We start from the raw sequence: 16799 nt of genomic DNA, 5'->3' as shown, positions 1-16799 counted from the left end.
AACATACCCAATTCTCTAACGTCCAGTATCGGACTGCACTCCTGTCGGCCCAGTATTATACACTTCCGTGGGGATTTGATGTGTGATCATACATTATCAGAAAACCTTTCGTTAGTGGCGCAGTTGCGCCCCTGATATCAGCGATGCCGGCTTCCTCCATTCAAATGCAACGGTTGATGTCAATAGTAGGCGCAACGTGTGTTGCCTTAGCATGTGGAACCAATGTATGTATTCTATATAGTAACTATTTCATTAAATTGAATGATGGTGGAATGTCTGACATGTGTGCAGTACGTATATTCGGCATGGGCTCCTCAGTTTGCCGCGAGGTTGAAGTTGTCATCTACCGACAGCAATTTGATTGTATGTATTACCTGACTCAATAACGAAATTCACCTTGCTGACGTATTCCAGGGAGCTGCCGGAAATTTGGGAATGTATGCCAGCGGAATTCCGGTAGGCCTTCTCATCGATTCTAAGGGACCAAGACCAGGCATGTTGCTGGGGATTGTGGCTCTTGGGGCGGGCTATTTTCCAATGCACCGAGGTATTCCTTTTATCGTCATAATTTCGGAAACTACACATGGTTCATAATTGACTTTTCGGTAGCATATGTTTCCGGCAAAGGGTCGTTCGGAGTTCCGGCACTGTGTTTCTTCATGCTTCTCACAGGAGTAGGAAGCAGCTGTGGGTTTTCTGGGGCGATCAAAACGGGTATTACTATTAGTCGAGGAAGGACTGACCAATTTCGTTATCGCTAACTGTCCGCATAGCTGCATCCAACTTTCCGGACCATCGCGGTACATCAACATCCTTCCCACTAGCTGCTTTTGGGTTGAGTGCCTTTTTCTTTTCAACCCTCTCGGCATTCGCCTTCTCCGATAACACGGGTCAATTTCTATTGTTATTGGCTATTTGCACGCCGGCTATCCTGTTCGTGTGCTCCATCTTTGTCCGACTCATACCACATTCTGCTCCATATACTCCTCTCCCTTCGGACACAAATCTACACCCTAGTTCAAGCCAGCTGCACATTCCAGGCTCGCGAGGCAGTCGTTGTAGAGACTCTACAGAAATAGGTATGCCACATGAAACCTCAAATTCCACAACCCTTGAAGACGCTGCATCAGGATCTGCGGGCTGTTCGAAACCTGTTGCACCCAAGTTAGATCAGCCTGAAACGTCCTCCTTAATTGGTCGACATCTTTCCCCAAGAACCTCCGAGGACTCGTTTCGCGATGAAGACGCCTCCGTCAGTCCTGGCCGTGACTCACTATATGCAGATGTTCGTGGCTGGTCGATGATTCCCACTGTGGAGTTTTGGCAGCTGTTTGTACTTCTAGGGTTGTTTACGGGTATTGGATTGATGACAATAAAGTGAGTAACATCCTAGTATCACAGAAAGGACGGGAATTGAAGCTAATGTAACAAAGCAATATTGGGAACAACGTAAGGCACCCTTCTCGCCGCCAAATTTGAAGGTTTTTTAACAACAATGATAACCTCAGGCGAAAGCGCTGTGGAAGCACTATGACGATAGTGCGGATTCCGAATTCATCCAAAAACAACAGATGATGTATGTATCTGTCTTATCGATACTTAGTTGCGTGGGACGCCTTTTGAGCGGTATGTTTACCAACACCTGATCCTTTATTTCATATACTAGAAGGCATGTGCGAATGTAAAATTGTTGTTTTCTTTTAGGCATTGGCTCCGATATCCTAGTAAAAAACCTCCATATGTCGCGATTCTGGTGCGTATTCACATCAGCGGTTGTTTTCTGCTTGGCACAGCTTGCCGGGTTCATGATTTCGGATCCACACCTGCTCGTTGCCCTCTCGGGACTGACTGGACTCGCCTACGGCTTCCTGTTTGGCGTCTTCCCTTCCCTTGTCACCCATACCTTCGGTGTTGGTGGCATATCTCAAAACTGGGGGGTGATGTGTATGTCCCCAGTAATATGGGGAAATATATTCAACCTCCTGTACGGCCGCATATACGACTCCCATTCCGTAGAGTCGCCAAATGGGGAACTCGATTGTAGTGAGGGATTGAAATGCTATCGCACCTCCTACATAATTACATTCTACGCTGGGATTGCGGGGATCGCAATAACACTATGGACTATTTGGCATGAAAAAAAGGTTTTTAATCGCTTGCACAGGAAAGGATTCCGTGACTGAAATGCCTAAATTTTGACAGACTCACTTTAATTCTACACATGATTCCGGGGCCACATACTGGAGATACACAGACATACCCTTCGCATGATTTCGGGGAAGGTACCGTGGGCTTTTTTTTTTTTTTTTTGCAAGTCAACCTGTCAGACTCGTTCGATATATGCCCCCGACTTCAACGATTCTATTCTTACCGTAACTCCGACATGAGATGGTAGTTTCAGCGCGAGCACACTTTTTCCTTTATCGTTGTTTATACGCCCCAGGGCCAGTTGGTCTCTTTCTTCCATGTTCTCGGGATAGGCATATTGTTCATTGGATTTTTGAGGCTTGTCCCGCTTGTTCCCCTTCTTAAAAATCAAGATGGGCCGGCGGGAGATATATAGATATGTATTATCTTCTTCTTCTTCTTCTTCTTCTTCTTCTTTTATTTTGGCATTCCTTCCTCGATAGAGTGATTGCTTTTAGATCTGGTGGGTTCAACCGATTAACAAAACGTTGAGATTGAGCATACACTGGCAGCATCCCTTGATGGTTTGATCACATTTAGAATACAGGTTGAAATTTTAAACTCTTATTGATTACAGAGTTCACTGGTTGCAATATATGGTGATCAGTGCGGTCACTGCACGAGTTACTCCCACCTCATCATGACGATGATAACAGTAAGTCTCAAGTGCTGGTAGACAGCAAACGTTGGAGATGCGGCACCATCTATCCTGCGACTACATACATTGCCCAGGCGGTTCACTCCTCCCTTCTTTAAACTGCTCTGGATGTTCTAACCCCCTACTTTTCATCCCTAAACCACCCAGCTGGTATACTAGTAACGATTAAAGAGGAGATGTAGATAGTGTGAGAGCGTTGTAAAGCATCAACTAGCACAATGGACGCACAGTTATGTACCACATAGACAGTATTCTATGAAAAATGTTCTGTCTAAAGTTGCTCGATATTGGAATTATAGGATTTCCGAATACTGCCACGAAGCTACTGAGTATAAATTGTCATTATTTTCCCCATGATACTCCTGGTGAATACATACAACGATAGCCTTTAGTTATTTATGTGAAATGGAGTGTCCTGCATGCTGTACCATTTAATGTGGCAAGGTTAGACAACAACAGGTCCAGGTTTTAGCAATCCACGGAACTCATTGATCATATCTGCAAAGCTCCCTTTTCCTTCCTTTGCAATCTTACGTTTCCAAAAAGCAACGTGAACAGGATCGATTGATTTATTAGCATGGAAGAAGTCCTTCCATCGATCAAAGTTCCCGTCTATACCTGATTGCTTAAGCTCATGCTCAATCAGGGTCCCAATCATCTAATCACTCTTTTAGGTTTCTTTTGGGCGTTCTGCGAAGGTTCTCATATTCTAACCGTATCTCATACTGGCAATCCGCTGTCCTAGGGGATAATATCTTTTTAAGAGTAATTAGAAACACTCTGGCATCGATAAGTCGACTTCCCGTTGTTGCTATTCGAAGCTCGCTGGCGGCTACCGTTCTCAGGATCTCTCGCTTGACCTTGCCGACACCATTGACCTTCTTCTGATATTTGACCATCTCATCGCTATATTGAGTACGTTCTATCTTCCATGAATTATTTCTTCTGGGGTATATTCGGTTGGGATACTCGGAGGAGATGGGTAGTTGGTCGATCTGGTCAGAGCTTTCATCATCGATGAACTCCAATATATCGTTTTCTACTGCGAGATCTAAATATTATTTTGTACCAAAGGCTCCAGTTCTCGGAAGAGTCCAAGATAATTGTCGGTTTTGATGGGCCAATCTCTGCTGCCATCTCGGTCGTTCCGGAATTGGGAGATATCCAAATATTGCCATAAATGACTGAATATCAAGTTGAATTGTAGCTCTCACGACAGTTCTCGCAGTTACATACAAAACTTGTGAGAATTTATCTGAAAAAGTATGTGTGAGCCAAGAGAATCAAACAAGCGAAAGTCTATAGTTAATATCATCGTATAAGTTAGCGATATCTCTCATCCGATCTCGAAATCGCGACCCCAGTTTCAAGCGGGCTTGGTCGTGACGTCACCTGCTCCAAGCCTCACCTTAGTTACTAAATAGCCGACTCGTAACTCGCTCACTGACGAGTTAATTAAGTCGTTGACTAACTCCGTTTCCTTCTTATCCCCAGATCAAAATCCAAATCCCAATCATGGGCCGCCGTCGTCACAGAGATTCCCGCCTGAATTAGGCAGGGTGGTTGTGTCCATGCCGAAGATCTGGAAATTTTTATTGCGGAGCATCAAGAAGAAACTCACTCCTCCAGTCCAACTCCCAATAGTGCGTGGGCTCGACGTCGGAACTCTTCACGCATGATGCAAAGTACAGATAACCCCACGGTATGACGAGAGCTGGGGGCGATGGCTGCTTGATTCACAGAGCCACCTCGATCGATGTCGTAAATTTATACCATGAAGTTCTCGATATCAAATCAAGGCTTGGTGGGTGGTCCAGAATTGCTACAACTTCCCACACCTACTGTCCTAACCATCAGATTCAACAAACCTAGCATTCCATCATCACATGTTTATCGATACACTGTTGGATATTTGCAACGCAGTCATGGTGCCTATTGTGGTGGCCACCGAGAGTCCGACCTCCATTTGTGCTATGGCGTGTCCGACGCCCCTCACACGATGGCAGAACATACGTGTGTTGAAACCCGCCGCTCTACGTAGCCTACCAGAGCAGACCGGTTAATCCGCTACGGATATGTCGGACGACCTATATCTGTTGTCCGATATGGGATTTCGACCTCTTCTTGGTGGTAGGACCTACTGAGATCTTATGAAACCCCTCTCGGCTGGGTATGAAGCTGTTCACTACCTCGTAGGTGCTAGGCTACGGACAGGACAAGGCTCTGCTTCAAACACATTGGCCGCTCCAACCGTCGTGGCTTGATCTTGTTTTTCGGCGAATCAAGCCATTCCCTCCAATATCCAAAGTGCCACGACGGCGGCAAATTCTATGCTATACGGCGCGAATATAAGAATAATGTTCTCATCGCCTTCCAGACCAACCAACCCCTTGCTTTCCGTTATATTCTTATTTCCACCCCCACCCATACCCACACTACTTACATATAAAAGTATGTCCCTTTTTGTTTCTAGTTGCAAGTGGACTCAGTTATAATTTCCCTACCGAACCGAGTCCCTTCGTTTCATTTCTCCTCCCACACCTACTTGAGAACTTATAAAGGCCCTCTCTTTGGAGTTAAGGTGATGATGCCACCTATGGTCAAAGGTAATAATATGTGGGAGCTATTCCTAAATCCTAACCATATTGCGATTGTTTCCTAACCAAAGGTTCGACCTATCCCAGAAGAACGATTAGTCAACGAAGCACGAGATATCTGCGCGACTTTAGCTCTGGTCGATGAAGAGTACATCGAAACATGTCAAAATTGTCTTTGTCCGACTCAATGGCAGGCTCTTATCAGCCTTCATAAAACAATATTTCATGAACACCATGACTTTTCTTGGGCATCACAACACCCTTCTGCGGCGTCCATCCTGGACGTCTTGCGTTCGAAATATTCAATGCAAAAACCGATGTGGAGACACGGAATACACTCGTTCCTAGGACTTTCTTGTCAGGATCTTCTAGCTTTTATTGATCATATGCTGCCACCACCCATATATGCGGCATATCTTTTGTTACAATGTCCTATAGGGGTTGCCCGTACTTTCGAGGACACATGCATTGGATGCCTTCATAATCTAATGAAGTATAGGATGACTATTGAAGATATCGACAATAGTGATCCTGAAGTCTGGGCGGATGCTCTTGAGCATTGGTACAGCAAAGTGGATAGAGTTACAATTAGGTTTCGACATCACCTTGTTGTTCTGGCACATCCAAACATATTTCAACAGATCTACTTCTCTTCCAAGTCTCTAGCCAATGCGGCCTATCCCCGAAACGTCGTTTCCTGTTTAAACTTCTTCTGTTGTCCAAGGTCTCGACATGGTCCATTTCGGCAATATATCTGTTCCCTAGCAGACAGTTGCTCAAATCAACAGAGTTCGCGGTTCTCAGAGGATGTACCCCATTCGACATGTGAAGACCTGACAAAACATAATATGGTCCTAGAACCAAATTCATTCAACTTCAAAGCAATTCACTCTTGGACAACTCCAGAACTGTTTTGCGCGTTTTTAACCTTATCTGTATCTGACCCAAAAAAACCAATCAATGGCCATGATCTTGGCGTTTGGATGCTTCACAAGAGCAACAGCCATGTCAGAGCGGTTAATATTTCACCACCACAGCTACGGATAATTCCTAGATTGGCATTCCTCTTTATTTTCTCAATCCTTTTACCCTTTTCGTCGGCTCGCCCGATCGAGCAGGCTGCGCAGGATGAAAGGAACCATAAAACCTTATGCAAATTGGCTGCCGATGATATTGTTTTACTTGTATTGGCCGCCTTTGCTGTCCCCGTTTGCCTTCTTCTCGGTCAGAGGCTCGGCCAGCCTCGCACATTTGGTACTTCGATGGTGGTGTTCAACATTGCCAATTTAATGACAAGTGGTGATCCCTTGGTTTCCACAGTCGGCCATTGGGTGTATGTATTTCTTTCCCCCATCCCTGGCCTCGGCGTTTTCAACATTGATTCTAACGATGATCACAGCGGTCTCGGGCTTTCATTCACGTTCACCGCTATTTTCGCTGGAATGTTGGCAAAACGCTTCCGTCACATAACGCGGAGTTTTGCGTAAGGACCGCCCCTCCTTTCTCCTCGCATAACCCTTACTGTGACTAGAAAATTAGCTAAGATACCTTTTGCAGTCATACCATTGCCTTCCTCCTTGTGGTTTGGATTGTGAACTATCTACTGCACCTGAGTTCTGCGCCTGGCGGATCTAGAACAGAGCAGTCCGACTCAGACAGTCAATATCTCCTCTCATCAGTGGCATTCACCTTGATCTGCTGGTGGAAAATTGCCGAGTGGTCGATTCAAATTTCACCAACAGCGGAAACAAGCGCCACAGACACTATTCCGATCAATATATATCGGTCCTCCCACAATTAAGTGATTAGTCACGACTTGGGAATAAGTTTGGAATATCGGAGCAATTTCGATCGAATTTTCTACACCCCAACTGCACGGATAACCATGTTTTTCTAGTCGCCATTCCTAATCCCTACATCCTTTGACATCCTCGTTTCCTTTTCCCTCCTCATCTTGAAACGACCAAGAAAATCTGCGATGCATATCACCACCCTTCTTTTGTCGAGGAGGTAGATGGCAGCCCGATAATCGTACTGTACACAAGCGGTTCTTTCGAGATTACCTTGTATTTCTTTCCACCACAATAACACTACCATTCTACCGAATCTATGCGGCTGTTCCCCTGTCGCATTGTATAGATACGGTACATATGTTGAATAGGACTGCTCGGGATGTGTCGTCATAGAGTAAGGGTTATTTATGTAGGAGGAGGAGGTAGATATGGGGCTCTTATTTATCTAGGTATCTCGGTATCTAAACCATCTGAATCTGCAAATAAAAATTAATTATTTACAAAAACTAACACCTAATTTTCCCCATAAGGACTAGATCCAATACATGCAAATACATCAAAATAAAAATATGAAAGAGAAAACACAAATCCGTCCTTCCTGTCTGTATCTGTATTACCTCCTCAGTCATCCTAGCACCGTGGGATCTCATATTTTGTTGATTTTCAGATTATCACCATCATCATCATTATTGTTATGGTTAGTGGAGAGGGCGAGTGCTAGAAGAAGAATTCCAGACTTTCGTGGTTGGGAAACGGAAACTGCCAAAGGGGAGGAGGGATAAATTCAGGAAACATAGTTCTAGAGAAGCCTCGTTGTATAGAAAGCTCCCAGTTCAACAAATCCTCCTATACCAAGATATTAAACTATCTAAGTAACTAATAATACAAAAGGATGAGGAAGATAGAAGCAACCCCTCATTATTAAAAAAATAGTTAATTTCGGCAGCAAATGAAAATTAGGAAAGATACAAAATCGATGATGATGAAGATAAAATAAGAGAGCGAAGCCATGCATCAGAGGTATAAGGGATATATAATTAAAAATTAGTTTAGAAGATAAAAATCCTTGTTTCACAAGAAAGGAGAAATCCACCGGGGTGAGGAAAATGAAAAATGAAAATGTGTTCCAACATAGTCCACTCACACATATGTATAACGTATATATCCAAACCTTTTCAAGAATCAAAACAGGATCACACAATTGGTGAGAAAATGGGCCACGAAAAGGAAAAAAAAAAAAAAAAAAAAAATCCCGAAACAAAACAAGACATAAAAACACAAGCATATAGAAATCCATCGAAGTCATGTTTTCCCAGTAGTATTAATATTAAAAATAGCTGAAACAAAAAGAAAAATATATATGAATAGGAAAATAAAGATGGATAAATATATACTAATAGCACAATAGCAGAGGCAAATAAGGAAACGAAACGGGAAGGAGAAACACATAACAAGAGGGGAAACAGAAGAAAGGGGGGAAAAGAAGGGGAAAAAAGATAAAAGGGCGCATCTCCTCTCGAAGTACGCATTATTCTCTTATAATTATCCTAAGAGACCAAATATAACAAAACACACATAGACCAATAGTCCAATCATATCCCGTTCGTCTGGTGCCGACGAAAAGCGAATTTTTAGGGTGAAGGGAAAGGACAAGCATCTTGTTTTGCTTAACCCCAACTCTTTTGGGGGGTTGTTTTTTTTCCTCCCTTCTTCCCCCTGAATTCTTTCTGGTTTGTGTGTTTAGCTTTGCTTCGGGATTCGATGGTGGTGCATTGTGCAGATTATTTGAAACGAAGGAAAAATGGGGCAGAAAGAAACATGAAAGGGGAAAGGAAAGAAAAGAAAACTAAGAAAACTAAATAAAGTACAGGGCATGTCAAGGCAGCTCGCCCTACGGGTTGGGAAGGGGAGGTTTGATTGTGACCCATTCATGATTGGCGACTACTAAAGAAGTCAACACCATGAGAAATAGAACCTGCCAACGCTGGGTTCCTTTTATTTCTTTGCAACACGGCAAGGAGGCGAGATGAGAGGGTAAAAGAAAATCGCTATCAGAAAAAAATAGATTAAAAAGCAATAAAACGTAATAATACAGTATATAGAATGAAAATTAAATTGTCGAAAGATGAAAACTCGGAAAATATCTTTTTTGCGATGAAAGTCGTAAAAGGGTATCAGGATTAAAGGATTTGGAACTGGGGAGGTATTTTGTTTGGGAAAAGAAAGGTATGTGTTAAATAGCCGCATCATGCGTTGAGAGCAATGATCCTGACGGACTTTATCCTTCTCTGTTAAAGAGATTGTGGAGATTTGCTGGCTGAATCAGGACTATAGTCGACGACATCAGTGAGGCGGATTTTTTTCGCTTGAGGTTCAGAGGTGAGACCTTGCAGCAATTCTCGGTCAATTAATGCCTGTTCAAGTTCGGCGATTTTCCGTTTCAGACCGTCCTCGCGTTTTTGAGTCTCTTCCAACAATTGGCTCAGACGGGACTCGGAATCTCGAGCAACCATTTCTGATCTTCTCGCGGTCGCGTCGCTTTGTTCTAATTCAGCAACCCTTCCTCGAAACAATTCATTGATCAACTCGAGCTCGTTGATACGAGTTTTCAGAGAAGTGTTTGCAGCAAGGAGGCCTTCGTAGGTTTGTGGCGCTTCTAAATGGCGATCGTTTGCGGAGGATGTTGAACTGATGGAAGGGTTATGTAGTTGTAAGGAGGGGAGCACAGCAGTAGACGGATTGAAACTGTGGTCTGACAGGGTAACACTATCGAACATGTGCTGAGGTGCTATATTTGAATGGTGTTGAAACCCAGGGGTATTGGTTCGTGACACTGGAGAATTAGAGCGATCCGAGGGCCCTGCGGAACCTTTTCGTGATCCACGATGGTGGCCATGGGAACCTAATGGGGGAGTACCGGCTTCGGATCTCGAACCAGCAAGGCCATTGGTATCAATATTTGTCTATAAACAGACGAAAGTAAGCAACGCCATTGAGGACCCCGAGGGAAAAGGAATTGCACCACAAATCTAGGTTAAGAGTAGAGATAATACCTACTTTTCTTTTTGGCCCCTGTCCCGAGGTTTTGACGCGATTTCGACTTTTGATCACATCAGTTTTAAGGCTTATCGGACGAGGTCGACCGTGGAGTTTGAGGAAAAGTCCACAGGCATTGCACAGCACCGATCCGGATTCGTCTCTCCTCCAAAGGGGGGTGGTGGAAGTACCACAATTTTGACAAACGGGCTGGAATTGAGAGCGTTTCTGGTCAGCCATAGTGGTCGCCATGATGCAATTGAGGCAAAAATAATAAAGACAAGACCGTGCCAGAGGGGTGGTGTGCAGGAGGAAAGGAAGGACAATATTTGAGCTAGCATTGACAAGGTGTTGATAAGATTCGGCTGTGATAAGAAATAGAAAAAAAATTATTGGGAAGATGGCTGCCAAGCCCAGATCTGGGCCATGCCTAAACAGGCAATTCGCGGAAAATGGCCGTTGGCAAGCGGAGCCACATTGTGTAGCAGGAATTGGGAGAACATCTCATGGATTGCACTTACCGGAGTATTCCCTTGACCCCCGGTGGTGGCTCCTGGCGAAGAGGTTGCATAACTCATGTTCCGGCTGGCATTCTGGTTGCTGCTAGCCCTGTCCTTCGTCTCGTAGGCGCTGGAATTGGATAGATACCCCAACTTGTTAGCCCCTGCTTCAATTCCATTCTCAAGTAACTGTCACAGTGCATATGGAGAGAATTACATCTCTGCGGGCTGTATGGGGTTTAATTTAGGCGCATCTAAGGCTGCTCGATTCGGCCCAATACCGACGCCCGTTGGCTGCCAGGAGCAAAACGTACCGTAAATGAGAACTTGGGGCAGATGCAACTGATGCTAGCGTCGAGAGGCCAGGAAGAGAAGCCGAGTAGCTGAGATTCCTGTCACGTTTGGATTGGTGTTGTGGACGCAAATTTGGGCTTGACGACTCTGTTGAAGGTGATGATGGACGGGATAGATGACTGGCAGAGGGTAGCAGGGAGGAGGCGGATGCAGACTCGAAATTTGGGAGGTCCCGAGTCCGTGACGGTGAGGTTCGATGTAGAGCTGGGTCAATGGGCGAAGCCCCAAACGTGACTGGAGCCACTGTGGAAGTCGTTGTGAGAAAAGTTGGGGAAAAGGCGGAGGAGACCTTTAGAAAAATGGACAAGAAGGAGAATGGAATCCAGCCGAAAGAGAGACAAAAGAAATAGATACTAAGGATTATCTAGTATTGGTGTTGCTGGAGAGAATAAGGGCGAGCAATTGATGGGCGAAATTTTGTTTCTCGTATGTTTTGTTTCTCGTATGTTTCATTTTTTGCAGATCAGACTGGGGAAGAAGATAAAGGAGTTGTTGGCAAAGGTTAGGCGCGGTTCCAAGTTAGTAGATCTGGGGTTGGCTAGAACGCTATTATCCCGGTCCAGATGCGATAAGATTGCATTTACATTGAATTCTCAAGTTCACACCAACGGTATTTCAATTGAATAACTGGAGGCATAAAAACTAAAAAAATAAAATAAACAACGAGTGCGCCACTCCTCCAGCCTTCCTCCATGTCCGATGAAGACTGCAAGCTAGCTTTTCTAACGCTTAATCACTCCGACGTTGGAGGGTTTTGGTTGTTTGTAACTTATCAAACTGAGATATATGAGTTACTAGAAGTCAACAACACTACCAATATTATTTCAGGACTCTCAAGGAATATAAAATGAATATTGTGTCAGTGTTCACATTGTGTTATCGTCCTCGCGGTTTCCAGCGAACATTGAGATCAAGTCACCATCGAATAAATAACTCTGGGCTCACATCTGTGCAAAATCAACAGCTGATAATTATATATTTTGCATTGTGAGCCACAGCCTGTTTTCATTCCGGGTCAAAGCTCATCAACTCTGGTAACTGATCAGTAGTTGCCCATTATTATAGTAGTTAAACTCATTCACATTTCACAGTTTACGCTATGCCAGACGCATGGTTGCTTTTTCAAAACCTCTAGTCTGGTCATAGAGGCTGATTTTGAAATTGACGCTCTCCTGAACTCCTTCATGCGTTTTGTTTCTCCCGCCTTGAACTCTTGACTCTCTTCAGAGCTTAGAATTTTCATTGAGAGGATTCCTTACATTGTTGAGAGCACATATGAGGGATGGGCACTGCAACAGCTGCCTTCCCAACATCAGAGCCTCCAACATCAGAGCCTCCAACATCAGAGCCTCCAGATATAGCAGACAAAAGTTCGACCTTAGTTATAGCCCGGTAAGCCACAATACCACATCTGCACTTTGTCGTGATGTTACTGTCATTTGCGCTTTTGGAACGAGGCATCATGATCGAATGTGCTATGCCCTTGGTGGCACTGGATACCTGGATGATGTGTCATACACAAATGGCAAGGTCACAATTTGTTGCAATGAAAGAGACATCTGCATGTCCAATGGTCTCTTCTCTTATCAATGCACACACAGCTTCGTGCTGTCCAAAGGATTCTGCACAGATAAAAACTGATGAGCTAGCCGTTGTGCACCTTGTAGCAATTGTATATCTTCGCCGGCCGTAACCATGTTTTATTCTCTCCTATAACTAGATATGTTGTAAGCACCGATCTTCTTTCGATTTTCAGCCTCGCTATCCTATTCTTCCTAGATTATAAGGAATTGGAAAGTAGAGTTACTAACCAGTGTTTAAAATGCCAAAAGGACAGCCACATCGACTTCCTTGTCATCACATTCAGCTTTGGTGAGGAGGGTTCTAAATATTCTGCGATGGGTAGATATTCTAGACAGAAAACCAGGCTGCATGAATGGGTGCTCGCCCTTGCCTCTGTCCTCCTTCCTTTTTCGTTTGTTGCTATACATTCTCCTTTTGTCCTTGATGATGGTGCTAGTTTTCTTTCTTGATTTGTGGCTATGGTATTGATATCGTGTGTTGGCATGTCCGAAGGAGTAATTTCTTATCGAAAATGTTACCTCAGTACAGCATATTGTGTATTGTAAGTTATTTGTATTTGCAGAAAAATTAACTTCACTGGATAAGAACAGGTGCTGAACATGTCTTTGACCAGCGGGAGAACAAATTTTGATAGAGTGGACGACATTATGAACAGAGCATCCCCATTCTCATCGAATGAACGCTGGGTGTCTGCTAACCGCCTTATCCTGCCTCTTGAACCACAAGTTGGTTTACATAAGCGGTCTAGATCACATGTTTTCCTAACGACCAAACGTGTAATTAAAATGGATAGGAGCCTCCGTGGATACTAAAAAAAACCTCAACGACCACCCTATTATCTCGGTTGCTCATGACCGCTTTGCCCTCGTTGGTTTTTTCTACGTGAATTTGGTTATGGAAGCTACGTATTGATTTGTTGAATACGTAATCTTGTTGCCGCCTCATACATCGCCATCCATGAAGCTACGCTCTGTCATGCTGAGTGCTTCTTTGACCTCCCCTTTCACCTAGTTAACGCCATTTCCCCCCCCTTTTTTTCACTCCGCCATGGCCCCCAAGAAATATCGTCCAGCTACATCCGGCTATGAGCGCCTTGCCCAAGCTGATGAGGAAAGGACTCATGGCTTTTATGATTCCTCCGACGATGAGGACTCGTTCGCTGTACCTCCGCGGATGGCCACTTCGGCTCCTCGATACGCTCCTATCCATTCCCGCCCTCCGATGCATGCATCAGGACGGTCTTCGCCAACCGGTTACCGGTATCGCCAAAACGGATCTCGAAGGCGTGTGCGAAGAAATTCCGGTGTAGATATCAAAGCCATCAACATGCGACTTGAAAGGTGGGCGGAAGAAATCGCCTCTAAGTTTAAGATTAACAAGTTCAAGGGGAAGACTGCTGCGGAAGAGAAACTGGAGATACACCATTCAGTGTTTCAGCCCCCCGATGGGATTCGCCCAGTTACCTCTGAATCCCTCGAATCCGACCCTGCAACTACGGGCCGGATGACCAAGGAGGAATTCGAAGCGGTCGTTGACAGCGTCAGAACTGCGATCGAGCTGGGTGTACACCCGAAGATGATATCGCAGGGTAGCTCGGGAAGTTATTTTGCAAGAAACAGCCAGGGAAAGGTGGTGGGTGTTTTCAAACCAAAAGACGAAGAACCCTACGCATCACGAAATCCCAAGTGGACCAAATGGATACACAGAAATTTGTTCCCCTGTTTTTTTGGTCGGGCCTGTTTAATTCCTAATTTATCGTACGTCTCCGAAGCCGCCGCCTACGTCCTTGATACCCGCCTGAAAACCAATCTTGTCCCCTACACTGATATCGTCTATCTATCGTCGAAATCTTTTTACTACGACTTTTGGGATCGCCGGAGTGCGTGGGGTGGTAGGAAGCAGCTACCGGCGAAAGTTGGAAGCTTTCAAGTCTTCCTGAAGGGCTACAAAGATGCTAATATATTTCTCCGTGAGCATCCTTGGCCTGACCAAAATAACTCCGGTTTCTCTGCGGGAGATGTGCCACGGAAGAAGAGGCGTCCGTGGAATGAGGCATGTCGACCGTCCGGCATCCAGTCTGATGACGAGGACGAATACGAAGAGCGCCAAATTTCCCCATCTCCTTCAGTAGAAGAATCCCCTCATCACCGTTTCTATTGGACCGAAAACCTCAAGCAAGCCTTCCGCGAGGAGCTGGAAAAACTGGTTATCCTGGACTATATCATGCGGAATACGGATCGTGGATTGGACAATTGGATGATAAAAATCGACTGGCACACTGAGAATGTTTCTATCGTCGCTGAGCCACCCAAGGTAAACGGTACTACCAATTCAGATGAAGACGAACATTCGCCTCCTCCCCAACCAGTTTCTATAAACTCGGATCGTTTAGGCTCAGACATTCAGCAATATCGGCGCCAGGAAAGTATGGTTGCTGTTAGCCGATCAGGGACGCCGTCAAATGCACCGGAACTGCCACATGCCACTATATCCATTGGAGCTATCGATAATAGTTTATCGTGGCCCTGGAAGCATCCCGATGCTGTAAGTTTTAATTCTGCCAGTGATTTGTCCCAGTTTTAATCGCATGTTTCTAATGATTTAATGTTATAAAACAGTGGCGGAGTTTCCCCTTTGGTTGGCTTTTCCTTCCTGTGTCTCTCATCGGTCAGCCTTTCTCGCGGAAAACACGAGATCATTTCTTACCCCTCCTTACTTCTACCGCTTGGTGGAGCGGAACACAAACTTCTCTACGGCGGGTCTTCAGTCAAGATTCCGATTTTCAAGAGAGCATGTTTGCGCGACAAATAGCAGTTATGAAGGGCCAAGCTTGGAATGTGGTTGAGACACTTAAACAACCAGACCATGGACCTCTGGAGCTTACACGCAGAACGCGAGTATGCGTCTGGGATGACCTAGTCGACATCCCCGTTGCCATCCCACTCCGCGTGCCCTCTACCGAAATGCACAAACGACGCGCGCTAGATCGTGAGCAGGAGGAAATGGATATCAGCACGGCCATATCCTCAGACTCCGGCGCTCATCGCGATCTCCTAAACCTAGGCTCACCACCACACGAACTACCAAACCCTAATAGATTCGCGTTGTCTCGCGATGGCAGATTCCCCACAGGCACCGGTGGCAGAAGTGAAGTTTCAGGCAGCCCGACTTCGCTCGGTGATCTCAGCTACGCCAACTTCGACGGGATCGGAGAAGACGAAGACAGGGACCTTGCAGCGAGCTGGGCCACTGTGCCAGCACCCGCTACTGCATCGAGCCGATCGCGGCCCAAGTTAGCTACTGATTCGAAACAGGCGGCACACAGAAAGAACGCCGCGTCCGTTGCTCACCGGCGGGGCAGCGTTTCGTTTATGTTCGGAGGCGATGACCTTGAAGGCGATCTTGGTTACGCAGCAGCGGAGGAGATGGAAGGCAATGAGCGCAAGGTGATTGTCGAGAGACTCGAGGCTGTCAAGAGCAAAAACCCCGTTTTCACCTGGTGCTGAGCGGGACAAAATCAACTAATCACTCCATCCTTGCTTCGATTTATCTCTGTATCTCTTTATTTGCTTGATGATTAAGGATCGTTTGTATTTTACGTATCTGGTTCGGCACCCCCCTCTCCAGGGCTGGGTTTTCTTCTCCCATGATATTACCTGCTTTACTTCTCATTTCCCGTTTGATGTTTTGTCATCCAGGTCAAGGATAACTATATAATTGGGGCCATGGCATGAGCATAAGCATGTGGAGTTAAATTTAGCGTTGTTGACATGTTTCTTTTACCCTTTCCGTTTGCTTTTCTCATTCCCTTGATTACAGGGTAGACTGCCATTCTTAGGCGGCCATTAATATAAAGTTTCCTTTGTACAGTACCACCACAGCGCCGATGCCTGGGATTCTGTGGAATTTTCCGGGTGGATGTCCCAAATGTCATCGAATTATATTTAGATGTTACTTCCCGATTTGCTCTCCGAAGATAAACTTTGACGAGCTAAGCCTATCTAGTCGAGTCACATGCCAGCCAGCTTATCTTATCGGCTCGCGCCGTCTCGACTCCTTCCTCGATGCGTCATTCCGCTGCTCTCAGTCC

General features: G+C 45.2%; 7 protein-coding genes across 7 annotated transcripts; 4 read left to right on the top strand and 3 right to left on the bottom strand.

Moving 5' to 3' along the window:
• Window positions 1–29: 29 nt before the first annotated feature.
• On the top strand, window positions 30–2183 carry HCBG_06149 (uncharacterized protein; the record flags this gene model as incomplete). Its single annotated transcript, XM_045433198.1, has 9 exons — window positions 30–224; window positions 292–363; window positions 415–547; window positions 610–714; window positions 774–1377; window positions 1406–1481; window positions 1509–1576; window positions 1705–1753; window positions 1794–2183. 9 exons carry the CDS (start codon window positions 144–146, stop codon window positions 2181–2183), a joined length of 1578 nt encoding a protein of 525 aa, XP_045286366.1.
• A 1324-nt stretch (window positions 2184–3507) lies between these two features.
• HCBG_06148 (uncharacterized protein) lies at window positions 3508–3982 on the bottom strand (the record flags this gene model as incomplete). Its single annotated transcript, XM_045433197.1, has 2 exons — window positions 3508–3751; window positions 3915–3982. The coding sequence occupies 2 exons, from the start codon at window positions 3980–3982 to the stop codon at window positions 3508–3510; spliced, it is 312 nt and encodes a 103-aa protein (XP_045286365.1).
• A 637-nt stretch (window positions 3983–4619) lies between these two features.
• Window positions 4620–4886, top strand: HCBG_06147 (uncharacterized protein; the record flags this gene model as incomplete). The annotated part of the gene is made up of 1 exon (XM_045433196.1): window positions 4620–4886. The coding sequence occupies one exon, from the start codon at window positions 4620–4622 to the stop codon at window positions 4884–4886; it is 267 nt and encodes an 88-aa protein (XP_045286364.1).
• A 546-nt stretch (window positions 4887–5432) lies between these two features.
• On the top strand, window positions 5433–7243 carry HCBG_06146 (uncharacterized protein; the record flags this gene model as incomplete). Its single annotated transcript, XM_045433195.1, has 3 exons — window positions 5433–5451; window positions 5530–6925; window positions 7000–7243. 3 exons carry the CDS (start codon window positions 5433–5435, stop codon window positions 7241–7243), a joined length of 1659 nt encoding a protein of 552 aa, XP_045286363.1.
• Window positions 7244–9285: 2042 nt separating this feature from the next.
• HCBG_06145 (GATA transcription factor) lies at window positions 9286–10523 on the bottom strand (the record flags this gene model as incomplete). Its single annotated transcript, XM_045433194.1, has 2 exons — window positions 9286–10198; window positions 10293–10523. The coding sequence occupies 2 exons, from the start codon at window positions 10521–10523 to the stop codon at window positions 9527–9529; spliced, it is 903 nt and encodes a 300-aa protein (XP_045286362.1).
• A 137-nt stretch (window positions 10524–10660) lies between these two features.
• HCBG_06144 (uncharacterized protein) lies at window positions 10661–12589 on the bottom strand (the record flags this gene model as incomplete). Its single annotated transcript, XM_045433193.1, has 5 exons — window positions 10661–10901; window positions 11086–11368; window positions 11853–11902; window positions 12071–12089; window positions 12385–12589. 5 exons carry the CDS (start codon window positions 12587–12589, stop codon window positions 10661–10663), a joined length of 798 nt encoding a protein of 265 aa, XP_045286361.1.
• Window positions 12590–13530: 941 nt separating this feature from the next.
• Window positions 13531–16215, top strand: HCBG_06143 (phosphatidylinositol 4-kinase; the record flags this gene model as incomplete). Its single annotated transcript, XM_045433192.1, has 2 exons — window positions 13531–15253; window positions 15328–16215. The coding sequence occupies 2 exons, from the start codon at window positions 13757–13759 to the stop codon at window positions 16213–16215; spliced, it is 2385 nt and encodes a 794-aa protein (XP_045286360.1).
• Between the last annotated feature and the right edge of the window lie 584 nt (window positions 16216–16799).

This window comes from Histoplasma capsulatum (genome assembly GCF_000150115.1).
Source record: "Histoplasma capsulatum G186AR genomic scaffold supercont2.8, whole genome shotgun sequence".
NCBI lineage: Eukaryota > Fungi > Ascomycota > Eurotiomycetes > Onygenales > Ajellomycetaceae > Histoplasma > Histoplasma capsulatum.
Note: the sequence above shows the minus strand (reverse complement) of the source record. Positions and strands in the feature narration are given on the sequence as shown.